Source organism: Sander lucioperca, chromosome 10 (assembly GCF_008315115.2).
Source record: "Sander lucioperca isolate FBNREF2018 chromosome 10, SLUC_FBN_1.2, whole genome shotgun sequence".
Taxonomy (NCBI): domain Eukaryota; kingdom Metazoa; phylum Chordata; class Actinopteri; order Perciformes; family Percidae; genus Sander; species Sander lucioperca.
Window position 1 is genome coordinate 33843131 of NC_050182.1, and position 21170 is coordinate 33864300.

The 21170-nt window shown below is 39.7% G+C and overlaps 1 protein-coding gene across 1 annotated transcript; it reads right to left on the minus strand.

Annotated features, from left to right (window-relative positions):
• Positions 1 to 979: 979 nt before the first annotated feature.
• Positions 980 to 9630, minus strand: zgc:110410 (uncharacterized protein LOC553618 homolog). Its single transcript, XM_031278403.2, has 11 exons — positions 8831 to 9630; positions 7769 to 7904; positions 7301 to 7469; positions 6822 to 6900; positions 5736 to 5789; positions 5338 to 5428; positions 5176 to 5213; positions 4453 to 4540; positions 2584 to 2673; positions 1861 to 1908; positions 980 to 1272 (listed from the first exon to the last, which is right to left on the minus strand). The coding sequence occupies exons 2-11, from the start codon at positions 7871 to 7873 to the stop codon at positions 1120 to 1122; spliced, it is 915 nt and encodes a 304-aa protein (XP_031134263.1). The 5' UTR covers positions 7874 to 7904; positions 8831 to 9630; the 3' UTR covers positions 980 to 1119.
• Positions 9631 to 21170: the final 11540 nt, after the last annotated feature.

Sequence of the window (21170 nt, forward strand, 5' to 3'; positions counted from 1 at the left end):
ATTGTCTTGTTGAAAGACCCATTTCAAAGGCATTTCCTCTTCAGCATAAGGCAACATGACCTCTTTAAGTATTTTGATGTATTGAAACTGATCCATGATCCCTGGTATGCGATAAATAGGCCCAACACCACAATATGAGAAACATCCCCTTAACATGATTTTTGCACCACCATGCTTTACTGTCTTCACAGTGTACTGTGGGTGGCTTGAATTCAGTGCATGGGGGTCGTCGGACAAACTGTCTGCGGCCCCTAGACCCAAAAAGAACAATTTTGCTCTCATCAGTCCGCAGAATGTTGCCCCATTTCTCCTTTGGCCAGTCAATGTGTCCTTTGGCAAATTTCAACCTATTCAGTACATGTCTTTTTTTCAGCAATGGGACTTTGCGGGGGCTTCTAGCTGATAGCTTTGCTTCACATAGCCTTCTTCTGATCGTAACAGTACTCACAGGTAACTTTAAGTCTTCTTTGATTTTCCTGGAGCTGATCATTGGTTGAGCCTTTGCCATTTTGGCTATTCTTCGATCCATTCGAATGGTAGTTGACCGTTTTTTCCCACATCGTTCAGGCTTTGGATGCCATTTCAAGGCATTTGAAATCATTTTGGCTGAGCAGCCTATAATTTTCTGCACTTCTTTATACGTTTTCCCCTCTCCAATCAACTTTTTAATCAAAGTCCGCTGTTCCTCAGAGCCATGTCTTTAACGACCCATGTTGCTGAGTATTTCAGTGTGAAATGCACTATAACCAGCATGCACAACATTTGCTTCCTTCCTTCCTTAAATATGGGCCATAACTGACACCTGTTTCTTCACAGAATCAATCACCTCACTAATTGAACACAGCACTGCTATTATTTTGAACATGCCCCTTTCAATTACAGATTCAATTACACAGAATGAGCAGCATGCATGTCATGACTGTTGGGTCTGTTGGTTTTCTATGACTCTACAACACTTACTAGTAAATTATTTTCCATGTAGAAATATCACTTTTACAAAAAAATGGATTTATGAGGTTAGTGATGTTGGACTGCTATTATTTTGAACACAACTGTACATGATGTGCTTGATGAGAGTTTCAGTGTTTCTTTAGGGAGGCCTGTCAACGAGGTTCAGTGTTAGCGGCATAGGCCGATGAGCTGCAGCAGCAGGAGGAACAAGGTGACAATGTCCAAATAGAGGTTGAGAGCAGCAAACACATACTCCTCGGGAGAGACTTCATACTTCCTGTGTTTCCCACCCAGGATAAGCTGGGTATCAAACACCAAGTACTGCAGTGAGACAGAGAGATGAGAGTTGTTTCAACACGACCAACACTGACATGTGAGGGCAGCGCGTTTGTGTGATGAAAGAAAAAAAGAGCCGGTTACAGGAATCGGTCTGAAAGAAAACACTGGCACTATTTCTTATCTTTAAGAGAGGGGACTGCGCAGACAAACAGGCCATGTAAATAATCCTGAAGGCTTGAAAGTAAGTTGTGACTCGCTGCTGACAGCCTGTTAAGCTCTGTGTGCAGTAGCAGTTTGTTCCACCAGCTGACGGGACAGGTCACAACATTTGCTGTTAATGCCAAAGGCACGCAGAGAGGTGGCTGTGAGAATGAAGCCTACTGCTGTTAAACAGTGCATAATTGAAATTAAAGGGCACAAGGACATCAGAGTCTCTCTCTTTACGCTAACTACTGTGACAGACACTGGAGGCGGGCTGGGATCAAATCTTACATCACATACTCTGACTTGACATTAAGCCTATTTTGATGGTGGTTTCTTTTATTTTAAAGGTCATTTTCAGTCTGTTTTTCCATTCAACCTGTGTTACAGAAAAACCACGTTCTGTCAATAAAGTTTAAATGTACTTACTAAAGAAAACAGCAAGGTTCCCAGGCAGGCGTACAATATGTAAAGATACTGTTCAAAGAATCAGAGACACAGAATCAGCAGAGGCATTCAACATTATTGACTTTATACTGATTTGCACATATGGTGGTAATATAAAACAAAACAAAACATTCATTTCACCATTTAAAATGAAATGTTTATTTTCTATCTCAGTGAAATGATACAGTGTGCTGGCAGCAGACACAATAATTCAGCCTCATCCTTTAACGCAGTAGCTGTAAAAGTGAGCATACTTTTATCCCTTTTTCCATTCTAGTTATTCCATACGGTAAATATGATGGTGAAGGTTTGATAATGGGTGCACACAATATGCTTTAAGAAAGCAGTGTTTATTTTCGGCTCCAGTTAATTTGTCGTCGTGTAAAAATAGCAGTTCTATATCTATGGAATGTTTATTTCTGTCGCTCTCTGCTTAAGGCTAAAACACTAACAGCCGTCACAGTAAACAGCAGGGTTCATTTAAATGCATCAGTCTGAGATCAGTGGAGCTCCTGAGAGGTTTGAGAGTGCATGCTCTCTTCTTTATAGTCTGCTCAGCACACAGGTCAGTGCCAGAACATCCTGGGGATAAAAGCTATGAGGCTGTAGATACTGTCTGCTTCTGACTGCACACACCACTGGAATTAATTTCAAAACTGTTCTCACTGCAAACGCAGGTCTAAACACGGCGGCTTCTTGATCTACCTGTGATCGGAGGATTGCACACAGCAATGCGAATGAAAAGAGGGTCCAGGCAAACACCCACAGGCTCCCATTTACTCTGGTGAAGTCCCACTGGTGCCAGAAAGGGGTGAGAAGGGAGAGAGAGACAGTGAATGTGACAAGCCTCTCAAACAGAAAACAGTAGACGGAACATCTCTCATTTACTCTCATCATTGCCATAAAAGCGAGGGCGCTCAAGGCAGTCTGCATTGCAGCTGTGCTGTGAGGCGCCGCAGATGACTAAATGATGAAGACATATTGCAGTTCAACACACGACAATTCTGACTAATTCTGAATGCAATGATCCTGGATAATTAATCAACAAGCTGCAACGCCGGCATAGAGCAGGGGAGGGGAGGTGGCCTTTTGGCCTGCATGGCCTTTTCAGATAGACAGAAAAAAAATATGTCAGATGGCACAACAGGAGAATCGCTAACACTGATAACCTGAAGAGCTACGGGCTAAATGTGCAAGGCAGTCTGTATGACATTTATATCACAGTGACGAGACAAAAAAAAAGCTTTGGCACAGCGTTAACTGCAGAGAAAGAGGTGCTGGAATCTGCAAGATAAACGTGAAGTCATAAAAAAAAAATGAACCAAAAGTGTTTACGGTGGTGACTGCTCACTCAGCCCATAAAACAAACACTTTTATGGGCTGAGGGTGCAGCCACCTTTTCTATTTATATCAGTTTTCCTCTCTATATGCAGGCGATTTAGACCTGATACATATGCCTTCTTTCTACAGATTACTAATGAGCATTTAAGAACACATTTATTCTCAGTATAATCATTAGACACCTGCTAGCTAGTTTTATCCAATCTGAGCAGAAAAAAATAAATGTCTGCAGCTCCTTCAGATGAAATAAGTGGCAAAATGTGTGAAATGCCAAACTGCATTGAGAGGCAATTAAGAGTGACTCTAAATGCCATTTAAATTTTGCCTACATCTATTTCACTAGTCTAATTTTTTGCCCTACTGCCTGTATGACTACTTTTGTTCTGGATATGAGCCAATTATTGAAACAGCATTACAAACTATCAAAAGGTCTCCCACTTGTGCACATTGACTCTTGCTAACTCTTGTAATGCAACTTTTAAATGTCACTTCTGGAAGCATAAAGTGAGCTATTTTATATAAACCAAGTGGCATCATTGAAAATGACACTGTTAAACGTGTTTACATACAATTAAATGAAATGGTGGAGAAACTACGTCAGGGTCCAATTTGATATTTCAGAGTTGTTCACATTTTTTAGACTACTGCTGAGAGATCAGGAATGCAAGGTTTGTGCATTACCTTTTCAATATTAAAATATATTTGTCTGGAGGAGCATCCTGTCTACTGGTGCGTCCCTGAAAGGGCCCTTTGAAAGATTAATCTCAGAGCGTGTTTACTTTATTACACAGTTCATGGAGAAAGGAGACAGACAAAAAAGGAAGAGGGGGGAATTTAAGAAATAACAAAAGGCCCAAGGCCATTTCTGAACTCAAGATTTATGGTAGGAGCCTCAGCCAGCATGATGACAGCTCAGAGGTTTAACTATGTCCCACCACTGGACATAAGGAAATAAGTTGATTGATGAATACACTGATCTCAGCAGTAATCATAGCTTTGCGTGGACAACAAAGCCATCCAAATTTTTTAAACCTTTGCTGGGGACTGCATATAGCAAACACTGCATGAGAGAACCTGACCAACAGCTCAGCTTAACACTTTTCCTGTGACTGCACAGGGAGCACAGCTCAGTATATGGACATTTACCACTGACTGCATAGCAATGCCGTAGTTTATGACATTTCACTTTTGGCTGCAATGCAAACGGAGCTCAGGGTGCGTGACAGATCTTACCTTTGACTGCAGAGCAAACAGGGTCAAGGCGAAGGACACCAGCGCTGTTGCTCCCACAGCCCACATAACTGCTTCTGCATCAAAGTACCTGCAGACAGAAATATCAAACAGATATGCAGTGTGAACGGCACCCCATAGTATCATGTCAAACTATTCAGCAGGCAGAGACATGAACGGTGGGGTTCTTTTCTATCCTAAAAGAGAAACATTACTTTCTTATAGAAGAAATTAGGTATTACTTCATTCCATAGTCTGTATCATGTTTCTAAACTAGAGCGATGGCAGGGACCCCCCTCTGGACGTGCATTGCATAATATATTGTGTTCATTTCATATCAGTTACAGTTATGGCAATGTCCCATTAATATTATAATTTGAATGTATTATTGATAGTCAGGCTGCAACTGATGCCTTTACTGTCAAAGTGAAAAGCAGCTAGAAGACGAAATGCGTCACAGATGGAAAAGGTAACACGTGTTTACACGGGCACTGGCACAGAAAAATCAGTTTGGAACTATTTGTGATGCTTCTGATTTATCTTCCGCTGAAAATATGATTCCACGTGCTTTATAATTTAGTAAACCAGCAATGATAACATCTTATCAGGTTTCGATGGCGTCATTGCCAGCATCCAACACACTATCACATATGGATCAAATAGGGTTATTATTGTGTAAATGAGTCAGCATCAGGTGGGGATTAATCCTTGGAAACAAACACTCACGCTGCCACAGATCCAAGCATCAGGCCCTCTGCAATAGTCTGAGAGAGAGAGAGAGAGAGAGAGAGAGAGAAATGGAAAGTAAATATATGACCAAAAAAAACACTGTGAAATAGAGCAGGTGTGGGTTTAATTTTATGCCTGGCTGGTACAGCTTCTACTCACAAACAGGCCCAGGGCAATGAAATTGAGGGGGACTTGACGACGGAGGTTGCCACAGCAGGACAAGGCCACGATGAGCACCATCACCGCCACCCTATTTCACAGAGAATATAGAGTGTATCGTAAATACCAAATAAAAAGGCTAGGAATACACACAAAAAAACCCACTGTGTTCAATATGTGAATTCACTGAGTGCATTATTTATGCAGTGTAGCTGGCAGTTTTCTGGATTGGGATTCAGACTGGGGTGAAGGTGTTTGATTTACTTCCATGGATTTCCACGAGGGACATTTTCATTTAGGTAACTCACCGAGAGGAGATTTGTAGGTGGTCAAACTGGTTAAAGTAAGAAAGTGTGTGGTGAACTAGACAATCTAACTGAATGTTTTTGACAGCTCACATCATGGTGTAGGAGAACCAGTAGTTGGCCCATGTCCATTTCCTGAGAGCGTCCCTGTTATTCCACAAGAAAAAGGGGGAGAGGGGAGTGTTTAATAGAGGCAGTTATTAGATTGAGGCAGTAAAATGATTTTATTAAATATTAACAGAGGACAGAGCATTGTGCACATGGGAGCTGAATGCAACTTATGAAAATGAATTACTGTAGCAGGGTCCTACCATATCTATTATACAAAACATATAAAGCTTTCAAACTACTGCAAGCTTTCGTTCTCTGCCATCTTGTCTCACCTCACATATTTATAGTGATTTGAGCAGTGTAGGGTTGCATGTTCAGAGTTTTTGTGGGGACAGCTATGGTACTGACTCAAAACGGGGGTTGGAGGTAACGAACAAAAAAAAAATGACACTGCCTACGTAGCTTCTCTGACTAAAAAAACCTAAACAACGCTGTGTGAGTACATCAGGGCAATGTTTATTTTAATTTCAGAACATGCACTGCATGGGTACGAAATGTAATGTCTCCACATTCTTGAACGGCGGAAACGATTTTTGCTTGTTTGGGATCCGACTGGCCAGCGCATTTGAACCGTTCTTCTTAATACAGCCATGATTTGAACAAGTTAAGCAAACTTTGTTGTCTTTTTGACATTTTTCCCCTGAGTGAAACCAGCACAAGCGCATGTGTCACTTGAAGTGCCTCCCCACCCTCCGTCCCTCTCCCCCCTCTGTCTTACCCTGAAAATTCACCTCAAAACGCATTGAAAACACAAACACAACATTTTTGTGGAACTTCAATGGGGAATAAAGACTAACAAGACAGATAACAACATTGAACAATACACAATCAGTAATTTATTTTTTTCATTTTGGTGATTAATTTTTCATAGTGTCACCAAAGAATTTCTAATAAGGTGTCACTCGAGGTGCCGGATCCAATAAAAAAGGTTCCGGATCAAATTAAGCCCTGTATGTGATGTTGGGTGCTCAATGACAGACTACACTAAATGTTGATTGATGGATAGGTGCCTGACATGGATTCATCTCTTTTTTTTGGAAGGAATTCCCTCTTGTAAAAGTGTCTCACCAGTAAAGAAAAGCACAGATGATCCCGACCGTCACCAGCAGCTGAATCATCAAAGTCAAGTAGACTTTCCTTATGAAGCCTGTACAGAAAGATTGACACTGACACATAGTGAGACAAGACAGATAGACAACAACAAACTAACAAAAAAAATATCTGCCAGAGAAAAGCAGAATGACAGGTACTGTAGGGTTGTTTATGCTGCATGACAATATGAAATGGTTCTGTTTTCACCAAACACACATTTCAACCTCTCATTTAAAATGATTTGAGTTGCGTGGGAGGTGAGGAGATGAGGCAGGGTACAGCAGAGTTTAGGGAACAATTGTCAATTTCAAATCAATTCCAAGAAAACGCGGCAAAGCAAATGAGCGGGGTACAAATTGTTTATCCTTGGCGCCGACCATGCAAACAAAAACATATTGGTTTCTCTCGCTTTCTGTTTCTCCCTCTGCCCATTCCTCAGTTTTTGTAGCCCTCACCTCTTCGTATGGCAGCGTCGCTGAAGCTGCTGTCCTCTAAGCCATGACCGTAGTCAGGTGGAGCTTGACCATACTGATGGTCGCCTCCATCTGCTGCCATGCCCTCAGGATGGACCATGTTATCATAGGTGCCAGGAGGGGAGACCACTGCAACGTTCCCCTTCCCCACCTGATTCAACAACAACCACACAGGTAGTTCAAGCAACACTTGTAGAATATTATACTTTTGAGCAAAAATCAATCTATCGTTAGTGTATCAAAGAGAGAAAATCATCCATGTGTAATTGAAAGTGCATGTGGACATTGTTGTAATGTTGTATAATGATCCCATGGTCAAAGACCGGTAGTGTGTGATTAGTTTGACATTAAATCCAAAATGAATAGGAAAGAAAAAGCTGATTTAAACTCACAACCTCATTCCATTTTCTGGTATGAGGCTAAGAAAAATGTTCTGATATAGCAACTAACCTGATAGCTCATCCCTGTGTAAGAACCCTGTCCGTAGTCCTGAGTACTGTACGGAGGGGGATGGGGTTCATAACCACCATTGCTGCTGTCATTAGTCTCGTCCATTCCACCAAAAGTTAGCAGATCTTTTCATCAACTGAGACATAAAGTGACAGAGAAGAAATGTCAGACACACATGTAAGTTAAGGTCATGGCTTAGACCACACAAGCATCCTTTTGAACAGCCTCAGCGTTTTCATCAGTGATGTTAAATAGGCTGATGTCAGAGTGGAACAAATAAATGGGTAATTATAAAATGATGCCTCACACAAACTTAAGAGCCATCCATGACTAACATCCATAATTATGGCCTTAAGCCTCCATTTAATTGAGCTGTATGTATATTTAATGGACAAATAGGTTGTGGTTAATCACTCTCAGAGGAAATGCAGTTGTCATCAAAAAGGACAGAGACAGTAAAGTCAGGGATTCTATTTTATATATAATGAAGACATGAGAGAAACAGTTTCCCTGTGAGGTCCCTGGTTTTGCATTAGTCATTAAAGAGACAGAGTTCTAATTAGCTACATAATGACAAATTCTGTATGATATAAACATCAGTAAAGCCAGGACTACACTGACTATAGATAAGAACTAAGTCCACACAACAGTTTCACAGAAACATCACATTTAAATCTGCCTTTCTATGGTTTAATCAGTAACAATATACACTTCCTGTAATATCAGTAATGAGTGGTGGCAGTAATAAATCATCTGCCACCGAAAACCACATTTTGACTACTTCTGCTTCCTCAACTTAACTCCTTAAACTAAAACCTGTGATGGACAGGACAGCGTAAAAATATTTTCAAACATTTGAACAACATGAAATGGACTTTGTTTCTGTTCGCTTACATAGCCAGAAAGGCTTGAACAACACTTCCGAGATATGACGAATTAAGCACTTTAAAAAGTATCCCTCGTGTTTTTTAAGTCTTCAACAAGGGATCAATTGATGTCTGAATTAGGTCTGTTCACATAAATAAATGAAATACAGCTCTAATCCATTCTAATGTGGCTTACCTCTGCTGTGACGGCCAGGAAACTGCTCTGCCGCCCTTCCTGTAGTGTTGGTTCCCCTTCAGGGCAAAGTCTACCTGCTATCATTCGGTTCCCACAGAGATAGGACTTAAGCTCCAGGGGAAAAGGATGTATCCCTCATTAGGTCCAATGGGATATTCAGATGAAGTTCTTAAAATGTGATTTAACCAACCAGGCTGGCACTTTGTCAGAGCAAATTGTGTCTTCACCTTTTTTTTCTTTCAGCAATACTGATCCACACGAGCATTAAGAACAAGTTGATACTGGTGCTTTCACACACTTTAACAAAGGTATATTTCAAATTTCTATTTCCTGTAATGATCTATCATTAGCATGCTGTGTGTGATAAGCCTGTAACATCTCATCCTGTATTGTACAGAAAGGCAAATGGCAGCCTGTGGAATCCTGGGAGTCACGTAACCTTCCTGACTCACCTTGGTTACACATTGATAACAACCTGCCCATGGAAACCATTCAGTGACGGAGAGACGAATGAATGGTGTACGCCATCAATCCAACATACACAAAATGGATTGTGGATATTGAGTCACAGTGAGGAAGAATAGCTTTAAGACATACTGTACGGCAACAATACGTGAAGTAATGTAGGTCAATACAGTGTTAATGCTTCTCCATGGAGAATCGCCACTGAAAGGCATATAATGAAGACCTCATCAATGAATGAGAAACTAGTCCAGGATGGATCCATTTAATTTTTCTTTGAAAAAAAACATAGCTCAAGAAAATTGTAATTTCCACTTCTTAGCATTGATTCAATGTTGAGACATCTATAGTTAGTTACTTTGCAAATTAAGAGTTCACATAAAAAAACAATTTGACCACAGATTCACAAACCTCTTACATCTTTCAACCACCTCTTACAAAAAACAGTGTCTTTATTATGTTTCAGATGTCTATGGGTTATTAGCAGTTCCACCAAAGAGACATTTCCTCTCAAACCTCTCACATAGTTTCAATTCAATAAGGGTTTGAGGTCCAAAGAGGTACAATTGTCCAAAATATCATGGTAAAAGAATCTTAGAAAACATTTGAGAAAAGTGCAACAAATAAATACAAATTTGTGTAGCAGAAGTTATTTCCTCCCATATTAATCATCTCACAACCCCCTTACCACTAATGCATCAGTGTTAACAATCTAATAATGACATACATAATTATATATTTGTTACATGGACATTTTGTTTAGCGGAAAGAGTACATTTACTTTTGATACTTTAAGAACATGTTGTTAATGCTTATGTACCCTTAACTTAAGTAGGATTTTGGATGCATTGTGGTATTGGTGCTTTTATTAAAGTAATGGATCTGAGTACTTCTTCCGCCACTGTACATAACACTATAGCTACCTAACCTCTAGATGGCATTCCAGCCTCTTCTCATGTTATGGATGAACAACCAAAGAGTCCGATAGACCTCATGCCTCATGTTCTAACACTCAGCAACTCTGACTGAAACTGCAGAGGGCACATACAAATGATTTCTAAATGATTGTATCAGCAGTTAAAGTTGAGGTTTTCATGCTATACCGGTGCCAAAAACTAAATTCCAATTTTACTGGATCAGTGCACATCATAAAAAAAATAAATTCTACTCAAATAGTTTTGAATCCGATTATTTCACAGCAGCATACAAACACTAAACATATATCAAGCAAACACTGGGGGGCACTAGTCTCCTGTGCTTCTTCTACTAATTGCAATGATTTGATTGTGACTCTCCCCATTCTATCGCTGCCACCTCCCCAACCAGCAGCAACCAAATCCTCCAGAGAGCTCCCTTTAAAACAGCTGCCTCTTCATTTTACTGCTGGATCAAATCGTTAATTTCTCTCATCTACATGACATGAGGCTAAAACAAAAGGAAACTGTTTTCCCTGTTTAGACAGGCATAAATAACAATAATTTAATAAAATACTAAATAAAAAAATGAAGACTTGCGACATCATATTTGAAGGGACAGACAGCTTACACATTCTCACTCTGTTCTCCGCTGTGTCAGTCAGCACGGCTGGGTTTACTCTGCCTGCTTAAATCTGATGAGCTCGCTCTCACCTGTTCATGCGATCTTAGGCAGATTTGAATGGATGGCACAACAAACAAAGTCACATTTGAGCAGGCAGTTGAAATCCGGCCTGTGTTGACACACCAATCAGTGTGGAGCCCAGTGTGAGGCCACATTTAACACAGATCTGATTGTCTCGCCGCTGTCCAAACACAAGCAACACATGAGGCTGAAGCCACATGAAGCAGAATGTGTGCAGAGCAGAGAGCTGTGTCCAGACCATGATACACAGGGTAGAGGGAAAATAAGCAAGGATAGAAGGAAAGGAAAAACGGAAGGAAAAAAGGAAGACAAATCTGTTTAATTTATAAAGCCCAATATCACAAATTTGCCTCAAAGGGCTTTAGATAGATAGATAGATAGATAGATAGATAGATAGATAGAAAGATAGATAGATAGATAGATAGATAAAAAAATGAAGAAAGAAGAAAAGACAGAAGAAAGAAAGGGGAAAAAAGGATGGAAGGAAAGATTAAATGAAGGAATAATGGAAGGAAGGATAGCTTGAAAGGAGAAAGGGAGGATGGAGGAAAGGAAGGAAGAAGAAGGAAGGATAATAAAGACAGACAATAAAAGAAAAGGAGGGACGGAATTAGGAAAGGTGGAAGAAAGAAGGGAGAAAAGAAGGAAGTAAAGAAGGAAAGAAAAAAGATAGATCGACAGATATAGATAGGAAAGAAGAAAAGATGGAAGTAAGAAAGGAGAAAGAAAGGATGGATGGCGGGAAGGAAAAGAGAAAGGAAGAAAGGAAAGAAAGATGGAACTAATAAAGGAAGGAGGGAAGAGACAGACAGACAGACAGACAGAGTCTGACCTCGGTCTCGGTGCAGACTGTGACAGCTCTGTTTTGTCTGACTGCTACGATGCTCTTTGGGGCTTTTGGGACTAAGGATCACAGCGGGCAGTGTTCTGGTGTCGCTGGAGAAGGAAAGATGTAGCCATCATGTGAGTGTCTCTTTCCACTGCATGCAGTTGCGAATTACTGCTTCCCGGCCAATCGGGCCACAGAAGGATTTATTTGGAGAATTGAAATGGTGGTTTGTGTGGGGCCTCAGAGAGCCCCAGTGCCCAGTGCCAGTCTGGAGGTCTCTGTCACTACATGCCTCTTCATTTCTAATTTACAACCCTCCTGAAGCTGCTAATGTAGAATTTCAGCAGGATGTATGGCTGATGGGAGAGATCTACAATGACTCGCACTGCACACTGGGACTGCATGTGTTACTGTAAATAATGAAAGGACTGTCCAGCTGTGTCAAGCAATGATTATTTCAGTAAAATGAACAATCCCGACACAACATGTTGATTTACTATGAGGGCCAAATCAGTGTTGCATTAGTTTTCAGAATGACTTGCATTATCTTGCTTAGCGAGAGAGTGCGATACAAAAGGCCCAGCTGCAGTCAATCTAAGTCAATGGACATAATTAAGTGAAGAGCACAAAACTGCAGATAGATGTATCCTTATTAGAGTCAGAGTTTACATTAGCTGTGTCTACAAGGAGCACTCCATTACTGAATTATAAATAATCTCCAAGAAACTTCTGCCTAAATATGTTTAACGAGGAGCTTAATTGATTGTGTATCATCATCAACTTGTACTGTTGCAGACATACCTAAAATCACACTCATTCAAATGGTCCGGGGTAATAGAGTTTAATCTGTGGCTTTGTCACAATTTGTCTCTGAAATAACCATATTAAAGGGAAATTAAGAAGTCATCTCTGACATCACTTTGGATCTGTGAAATAAGTTAACTCACAGATCCAGTTTTAAATAGGCCTAATACTATTACAGTGGGACTCCTAATACAGCAGATGTAACACAATACACAGGTTCAAAGTGTGGAAACTTAAATTATTCAAATATTTCATTCTGTATTTCCTTTTAAAACAACTACGGCACATAACTTTACTTGCAAAAACCCGGTTCTCTGAGTAGCATGAGTGAGCTGTCAGAAGCCAAGTTAATTTACCGGCTCTCAAGGCTAATTAGCTAAACTCTCCTCAGACCAGACCGGATGCTTCCGTCACCAGGCGCTAGTTGTGGCAGATGCTGTCCTGACTGCCTTCATCAGAAGTGTTTATTTGTGCTACTCTGGCCTGTCTCCAAACAGTGGAGTATTGCGGCTTTTATACTAGCATACGTTGGTAAAGCTATGTCTAGCAAGCTAACAACACCGGGAGCGGTTACCCCGTCAGAACTAGACAATTGTCACTCCAGGTCATTTTTCTCTTCTTTAGCACACTAGCTAATACATACAGCTGCAAAGATTATGGTGCTTGTCTGTGCCAGGGGTTGGTGCATAGACTGTGTAATGGAAGAAAAAAAAAACCTATTGATTGCCCCCCTGGTGGCTGGTTGCAGCAAAGGTCATAAATCCTGCTCCCTCCATGTTAGTGGATGGGCCATAAGCCAAACAAAAAAAATCACGTCAAATACATTTTTCCCAAAGATGGTTTCTGTCATTTTAGGTAGTCTTATCATGCTGATGTTTGTTACGGTGTTCATTTTTCTATTAAGTTTGGATTTTATTAGTTATTTGATGCTACAAAAAAACATTTGAAACATCATGATTGACAGCTGTGATTGACTTGCGATTGGTCGGGCGGGTGTATGGGAGGGACTTTGCTAACGCGGCTCCACCGCCGATCACTACTGCGCAGAATCTGACTTAAAAGATGGCAGCACCCGTATCCGGGATATTGTGGCTTCACTTTTGTGCAGTGGAAGGAAGTGGAGACGGGTTGTCCATCTTTATATAAAAGAACAGCATTTGAATATTGACAGTGAGACACATATGAAAGAGAATTTCAGTTTGAAGGAGAAATCCAAGTTGTTATTGATAGGTCCTATGAATAAAGTAATCTATATAGCGCCAGTTGTTAAAATCAATTTTAAACCTATTCTAGGACAGGTCAAAGGTGATCAGGAGAAGACAGTGATGCAAACGCACAATATAACAATATGCTAATATGTCTGGCTTTCGGAAATCTTTTTGTTTTAACTCGTCTCAGACTCATTTTTACTCTGAAGAGACATCAAACTTTTAAAAACTATTTTGTTCGAAATAAAGCTGCCACACCATTGTGGTACTTTTACCAACAAAAAGTGGAATATATAACAACACCTACACTGATAATGAAAGCCATTATTGCATTATTCATCCACATTGCATGATAATAAAATAACACTCCGCTAGTTTTCAAAAATACTCAGACAGCTGAGTCACCAATTTAATTTTCAAGTTGTTTTCAGTCTAACGCATATTGCTGACCAAGATCCAAAGTGTGACAGTTTTTAAGGCATCACCGACATCTAGCCCCTAATTACTCTCCCATTATTTTAACTTGATCTGTTACTTGGATAGATCTGTAAATGCTTTGAGATCTGGCTTCCAATGATGAAACGGTTTTGTTAAAATTAGGTTCTGCAACTTTGGAATAACTGAATTAATTAACTGAATTTAAATAAGACATCCTGTTTTGGGAAGGATTTTGACTGTGCTGACTCAATTTAACAAGCATCAGATTGCATTACCCCTTTTTTGTGTTTCTCTGTCCAAACATGAAAAAAGGTCTAGGTTTTTCACTGCAGAAGCTAAGCCAGTTAATTAGAGTCTGTAGACGTCTGCTCTAACCATCCCAGATGGATCTGAACATCTTCTGACTGATCACTTTTCTGACAATATTAGGATGCTGAGCTTGGGATGCTGGAGCTGAGTCAGAGTTGAGTGTCATGATGCCATGAACGGATTCAGGGTAAGTTTCATCGACAGTCTGGGTGCATGCTGCCAGGTCAAATGTAGCAAATGGAGCTCTATAAAATCCCTCAGGTTCGAAAGCACGCATCATCATCATCATCATCATGGAAGTCTCCTCCTTCTTACCTATCCCTAAAAATGCAATGATTTTATGTGGAGAGTGTCACCAAATGAAGAAAGAATAATGTGATGAACTTGTGAAATACTTTGCATAATATATGACAGTTGTGAATGTAGTTTGACCTTATAAACCAACATGAATTTTGCAGAGGAGAAAAGTTTACAAAAAATGCACAAATAGAAAAATCCATCATAATTTCTCTTTCATCATACAAGGCAGATAGAGAACTATTTATGTCTGTATGAGCAGAAATCTAATGAGCAAACAGGCAATGCTTGCACTGTAAACATATTAATGATGTTGAATGCAGAAACAATGTTCTTCTTATACGAACAGACAAATCAATGTAATGATAAAATGCATGGATGCCTGTGAGGTGTGCCTGTGGCAAATTAGTGATTCATATCTATACAAATCTGGCAGATGATCAAGCCAATAGGAGTAAAGTAATTGTAAACTGGTGTAAAGAAAAATGGAGCCATTGTGAAAGACAGTTGCCATTCCAAGGACAGTTGGTTGTCTCTTCTGTGAAGAGGCTATGTAGCCATTTGCTGTCAGTTGGTCCCTGTCAAAAACTGGGCTGAGAAGATTTTAGTTTGGATCTTTTCTTCCCTGACAGAATGTATTCAAACAGAGAATATGATTTCACATAAGCCATGACAACCACAGAACAATAACTGACAGTGGGATTTCATTGCTGGTATGGCTCTGACAAGAGGAACCACTGCTGCCACCATCCACTGGTCAAATGTCAGCCTTTCTTGCTTTGCACTTATGTAGGAGCTATAAAAAGGATTATATGAATTTAAAGCTTTAGTGCGTAACTTTTTGATATTAATGAACGTCCGTTACATTCAAGCCATTGCCAAATGAGTTGCTACAAAGCTAATTAAGACTATCAGCTCCACACAACTCTCTCTGTATTTCTCAGTATGGCTATGTTCAGAAGATTGCGGCGTCCATTGTCTTTCCCACGCAAAAACTCGAGTGAAGATAATTATCTCTTCTGAAGAGTCCATCATGTTTTTTTTAATCCTGTGTCCTCCTCGGCTACTAGCAACTGCGTGGAGGAGGGAAGGGGTGGAGTGGAGTGGTGGGTGCGCGGTCACGGAAGGCTTGTATCATGTGGACGCGCCGACAGTTTTGTTGTCATTACTTAGAATTCCTCATGGTGGCGGCAGAAACTACACACTATGGCTTTAAGATACAATATACCAGATTTTTGGATTTGCATTATTATTGGTTTTCTCACTGGTTTGACAATGTAGGGTTCTTTGCTCTTATTGCCAGACCGCTGTCAATTAAATGTGATCAAACCGCACCCAGTTTTTGCATATTAAACTCTTAATTAATCATGCCTACAGTAAGGATGTTTTTTCTGAAATTTAACTTTGATTGTTGCTTCTTATTTAGTCTTGAAAATGCAATGTTATAGAGAATACTTAACATATGAAACCAAGTCAACAGGGGCTTTAACCCTGTTGTACACAATAACTGAGAAGCTTGAACATGAAATAAGTCATTTTGATCTTCCAGAGATATTTCAGATATATAGAATTTCAAAATGTCTGGTAGCAGGGAAATCTTGATCTTGTGGCGGTACTCGACAAAAGATCCGGTGTTCACCAAAATCATTTGCAAACTAGAATAGAGTGCAGACTTCCGCCAAAGTCACATGCCCTATTCTTGCATTGTTAACCAAAGTGAAAAATATTTTTGTATTGTTAACCAAAGTGAAAAATATATATATTTTTTTAAGATTATTTTTTGGGGTTTTCCGCCCAGGACAGCTAGGTGAGAAAGAGGGGGAAGACATGCAGGAAATCGTCACAGGTCGGATTCGAATCCTGGACCTCTGCGTCGAGGCATAAACCTCTCAGTATATGTGCACCTGCTCTACCCACTGACCAACCCGGCCACATGTGAAAAATAATTTTTGATTTTAATATAATAAAATATAATGGGTTCTTCCTTGGCCCATGCTACAGCCTTCCACCAAGTTTCATAAAAATCGAGGCAGTAGTTACTAATCCTCTTAGAACAATAAATATCCAAAGTTAACTCCGTAGCAACCTGGCCAGCAGAGATATCTTGACTAGACAAAGTGTCAGACAGACTAGCCTCTATTTCTTGTCAACCACTTATGGATGATGAGTTTTTCTTTGGTTGGATTGGAGGGCAGCATCCAAACTGGGAAGACAGTAAGTATAAATAAAGTGATGACAAAGGACAACATTGATCTGTAGCAGAGCAGAAGATGAAGACCAGTACGGCTACACAACAACTTCAGCTTCTAGTTATTCTTTTGTACCAACAGCTACGTGCCAACTGTGAGCGAACAAAAAGCAGGACACCTGCAGTGTCCGAGTGAAAAATCCTGTTTTTCTTTTTTTTTTTACTTTCTCCAGGGTGATACAGAGAATAAAACAGCATGTGCACATTCATATTCCAGTAGCCTACATGGCACCTCCTATTAATTATGGTATGAGGACAGCCATCAAACACACATATTCAAGTCAACACAATCTTGTCTGCATCTGTAAAGTAAATGTTGAAAAATCAAGGCTACTTTTGCACATACATACCTGGTTCCTTTATACTTGAAAAGCATTTTTAGCAAAGACATTACTGTACATCTGTGCTGATATTTTTGATGCCACATTTCACACTACAGGTACTTACTGTATATTGTAGTATATACTATCATTTATTGACATTATGCATTATGCAACTCTTTCTTCATGTCAGTTTGTGTTTTGCAGCTATATTGCCAACATTTGGGGATATCTCACTAAAGAGTGTGGTTTTCGTGCTGTATTTACTGTTTTCTTTTCATTTAGGAACAGCTGTTAAATGCTGTACTATACTAGAATTCAGCTGCAGAAAGAAACTGTGTGAATTCTGATTATGACATTGACTTTAAAATCGTTTTCAAGTGACCTTCATTATATGGCGTCAATTGTGCAAATCGATAGTAAATGGTGCAAAACCAGACAATGGCACAAAGCTCAGGAGTGACCTCTCGTTCTTGGAATTGTTGTGGCCAGATGCCAAACGCTTAGGAACAGGGAATAACAATAACAGGACAAATGTTAGTCGAAGCCAAACAAATAAGTCAATAGATTTGTGCTCTCCTTGAAATTAGATTGGGAGGAGATTTCACATGTTCTTACAATGTTGCTCTGTTCAAGACAGTTCAACAACTTTTAGCTAAAAGCCAAACAGAAGTGGCAGCAGACTGCAGGGACAGTTTGGGTCATCCATCAAACATTGTCTGACATCTGAAGAGAATGTAGCCGCCCCCACACTCCCCACTTCATACATTATGTTGCATACAAGCACCATAATACAGAGCCATTATGCACAGTAAACAGCTTGAATGAAAAATGCTCAAAGTCTGTTTTACCGCATGAGTGATTTGGATTTATCTACTTATAGATTAAACCTGCCATATTATCCACAAAAACGATTGTAAGCTGATGTGTTTTTGAGTCCCAGAATGCAGCTGTGCCTTTGTGTTTTTGTGCTATTTTGCGACCTAGCCTGAGCAGGAGGGCATCCAAAACACATCCAGTGATCCTTGACACCAAAATTGCACGTCACCCATTAATAGCTACTCACACACATCTAGTGGCTCTCCTCCCACTGAGACGTAATGAAATTCACGGTTAGTTGCAAAACACTGAATGAAGCTAAAGAAGGGAAAAGCTAACTAACTAAATACTCAAATAAATAAACCTGTGCTTAGACTTGCCGCTTAGTTGACACAAATCCCTGCCATGCACAGCCACGAGTTGTCTCTGTGTGATGTGTAATGGACAACTTAAGCTGTCCTCTTTAAGAAGGCGCTGCAGGCACCACTGTGCCACATTAACATCAGCAGAAGCCCATGTGATTATTCCTCGCAGGACAAATGTGCTCAATCATGTGCTTCGATAGCATCATATGTGGCATACTTTCCCCTCCTCTTCATTTTATACTGAAATGAGTTCCACTTCTTGCAGAGCATGCATGATAACAAATCCAAAATGTCAACGTCCTATGATTTATAACACAGGCCTTAACTGAGAGGTTATACATCATGGCCAAACATTCATTGACAAGATGAAATGTCTCATATTAAATTAAGGCTCATAACTGCAGATTTACTCTGCCTGTCTCTCTCAAAATGTTGCAGTATCAACAGTCAGATAAGATGGTCAATAAGTGACCATCTTTTTTTCAAAGTGTGTACTATACGCAGGTGGGATCTAAAGGGCATATTATCATATATTCAAAGACAGGAAACCATTTGTTGTGTTCATTCATAAGAGAGGCAAAAACAGACAAAACACAGGAGAGTGAATCACTGGTTCCATCTACCTATCTATCTAAGGTTTTTGATTGCATTTTCTGTGATGTTCCTGGTTTATAAATACAAACTGTAAGACTGTAGACACTGTACAAATGCACTTAATGCCACAGTAAAGCCAAGTTCCCTGTAAAATTGTATGCAAAATAAAAATGTATATATTCAAAATGCTTCTTGGTGTACCATTTGAACTGCCTTTTAATATTACTGTTCCATGTAAAGTGAGATATGTTTTAATTAAAATATAAGTCAAAGAAAACAAGGACAGTGCAGAAATGTTGTTCAGTAGCTATGGTCCCCTGAATAAAATATTACATGTGCTGTTTCAATTATGAAGCCCGATTACTCACTCAAAAGCCGGAGTGATCACAAGCAGGCTGCTCTGCTCTCTCTTAGAATTCTTCTTAGCGTAGGAGGTTTTTTTTATGACTGCAGTGATTTGAGGCTTTGAGAGCTGATGAAATTACAATATTGCGCCGTGTGTTTTTAAAACTGTACTCATGTCCTTTGTAAGGCTCATCCTCCATACAGCGGAGTACATTACCAGCTCCAATTTGATGTCTTAAGATTTGCCTTGTGGGAGAAGTGATTTTCCGGAGTGAAGAATGTCGGATGAGAGAGATGCGACTGGCTGGTCAAAAGTTTTTTTTTTTTTCAAAGAACAAGAATGAATCTGTTGTGTACAGATGCTAATGTCACATCAAACTCAATCTGCCTCCTTCAGGAGCGTGTCACAAGGCATTAGAACCTAATTTAGAACATTTCCACAATTAATTGCTGAAGACAGGGGGCTATTAAATTGGACACCATGTGAGCTATTAGATCAAACTTGTCATGTGCCTAGAAGAGCTTTAGTGTTCACACTATGTTTGTACAGTATATCAATGTCCTATGGACCTGGCTCAAGGCTGGAATTTGTAATTTCACTCCCAGGTATGTTTTTTCTAATGTTTTAACATTGAGTTCGTGATTCTTACGTGTTATCATCTAATCAAGCCTTAAGCCTAGAGCTGTCAACCTCTCCATGTTTTGAAATTATTTATAGTATGGTGTAATTTTGAAATGATTTATAGTATGGTGTAATGTACTCAGAAATAATGTGAAATATCACTACGTCTCTGCAGCACTATATAAAAAACTGCCAGGTACAGGAATTGTTTCCGATTGTGATTGATTCTGATGTACACATGATGTCAGTAATGATGTTGAGATGCAGTGGTCGGTGCACGCAACTCATTAAAATGCCATTTGAATCGACAGCATCACCTACCATCCACACATCTATTGTGAAAACTAGTTTATATGATTTGCACACATTTACCAATCTTTATGTAGTATTATTTTACTACAGGCAGCAGCCGGTTATCTTAGCTTAGCATAAAGACTAAAATCCAGCACCTCCAAAGCTCACTAATCAACATTTTATACCTTGTTTGTGTCAGAGGAAAACAGGAGTGTAGAAATGACAAGTTGTGTTATTTTCTATTTAATATTTTTTTGCCAGGTAAAGTAACCTTTTGGTGTCTTTGCTTAGCAACCTCAGAGTTACAGCCAGATATGAGACAGCTGGTATCCAACTCTTGCCAATAAAGCACATAAGAATATTTCAAATGTCAAACTATTCCTTTAAGGTTTTTATGGTAAGGTTAGGAAGAAATCTAGCAACACATTTGCTTCTAAAAATAACATTAGTCTAATTAAATGTATGATATCCCAGTAGTTAGAACATCATCCTGCTATGATGAAAACTGCCTGATAATCTCTCTCTCTCACACACACACACACACACACACACACACACACACACACACACACACACACACACACACACACACACACACACACACACACACACACACACACACACACAAAACTCAGTTGCTTTCATGATAGTGCTCATAGACCTCAGTTTAACTTCCCCGATCTACTGTAGGCTATTTCCCAATCCCCATGTGATTCATCTGTGGGTTAAAAATGTATTTAGCTAAAATGGTTATGGAGAAATGTAC

Bases quoted from the DNA above. Each gene is read 5' to 3' on its own strand.
- zgc:110410 (XM_031278403.2), bottom strand. From the start codon at position 7,873: ATGGACGAGACTAATGACAGCAGCAATGGTGGTTATGAACCCCATCCC. The intron at 7,470-7,768 runs GTTAGTTGCTAT...TTGTTGAATCAG, and splicing joins ACACAGGGATGAGCTATCAG to GTGGGGAAGGGGAACGTTGC. The intron at 1,273-1,860 runs GTAAGTACATTT...GTCTCACTGCAG, and splicing joins GAACCTTGCTGTTTTCTTTA to TACTTGGTGTTTGATACCCA.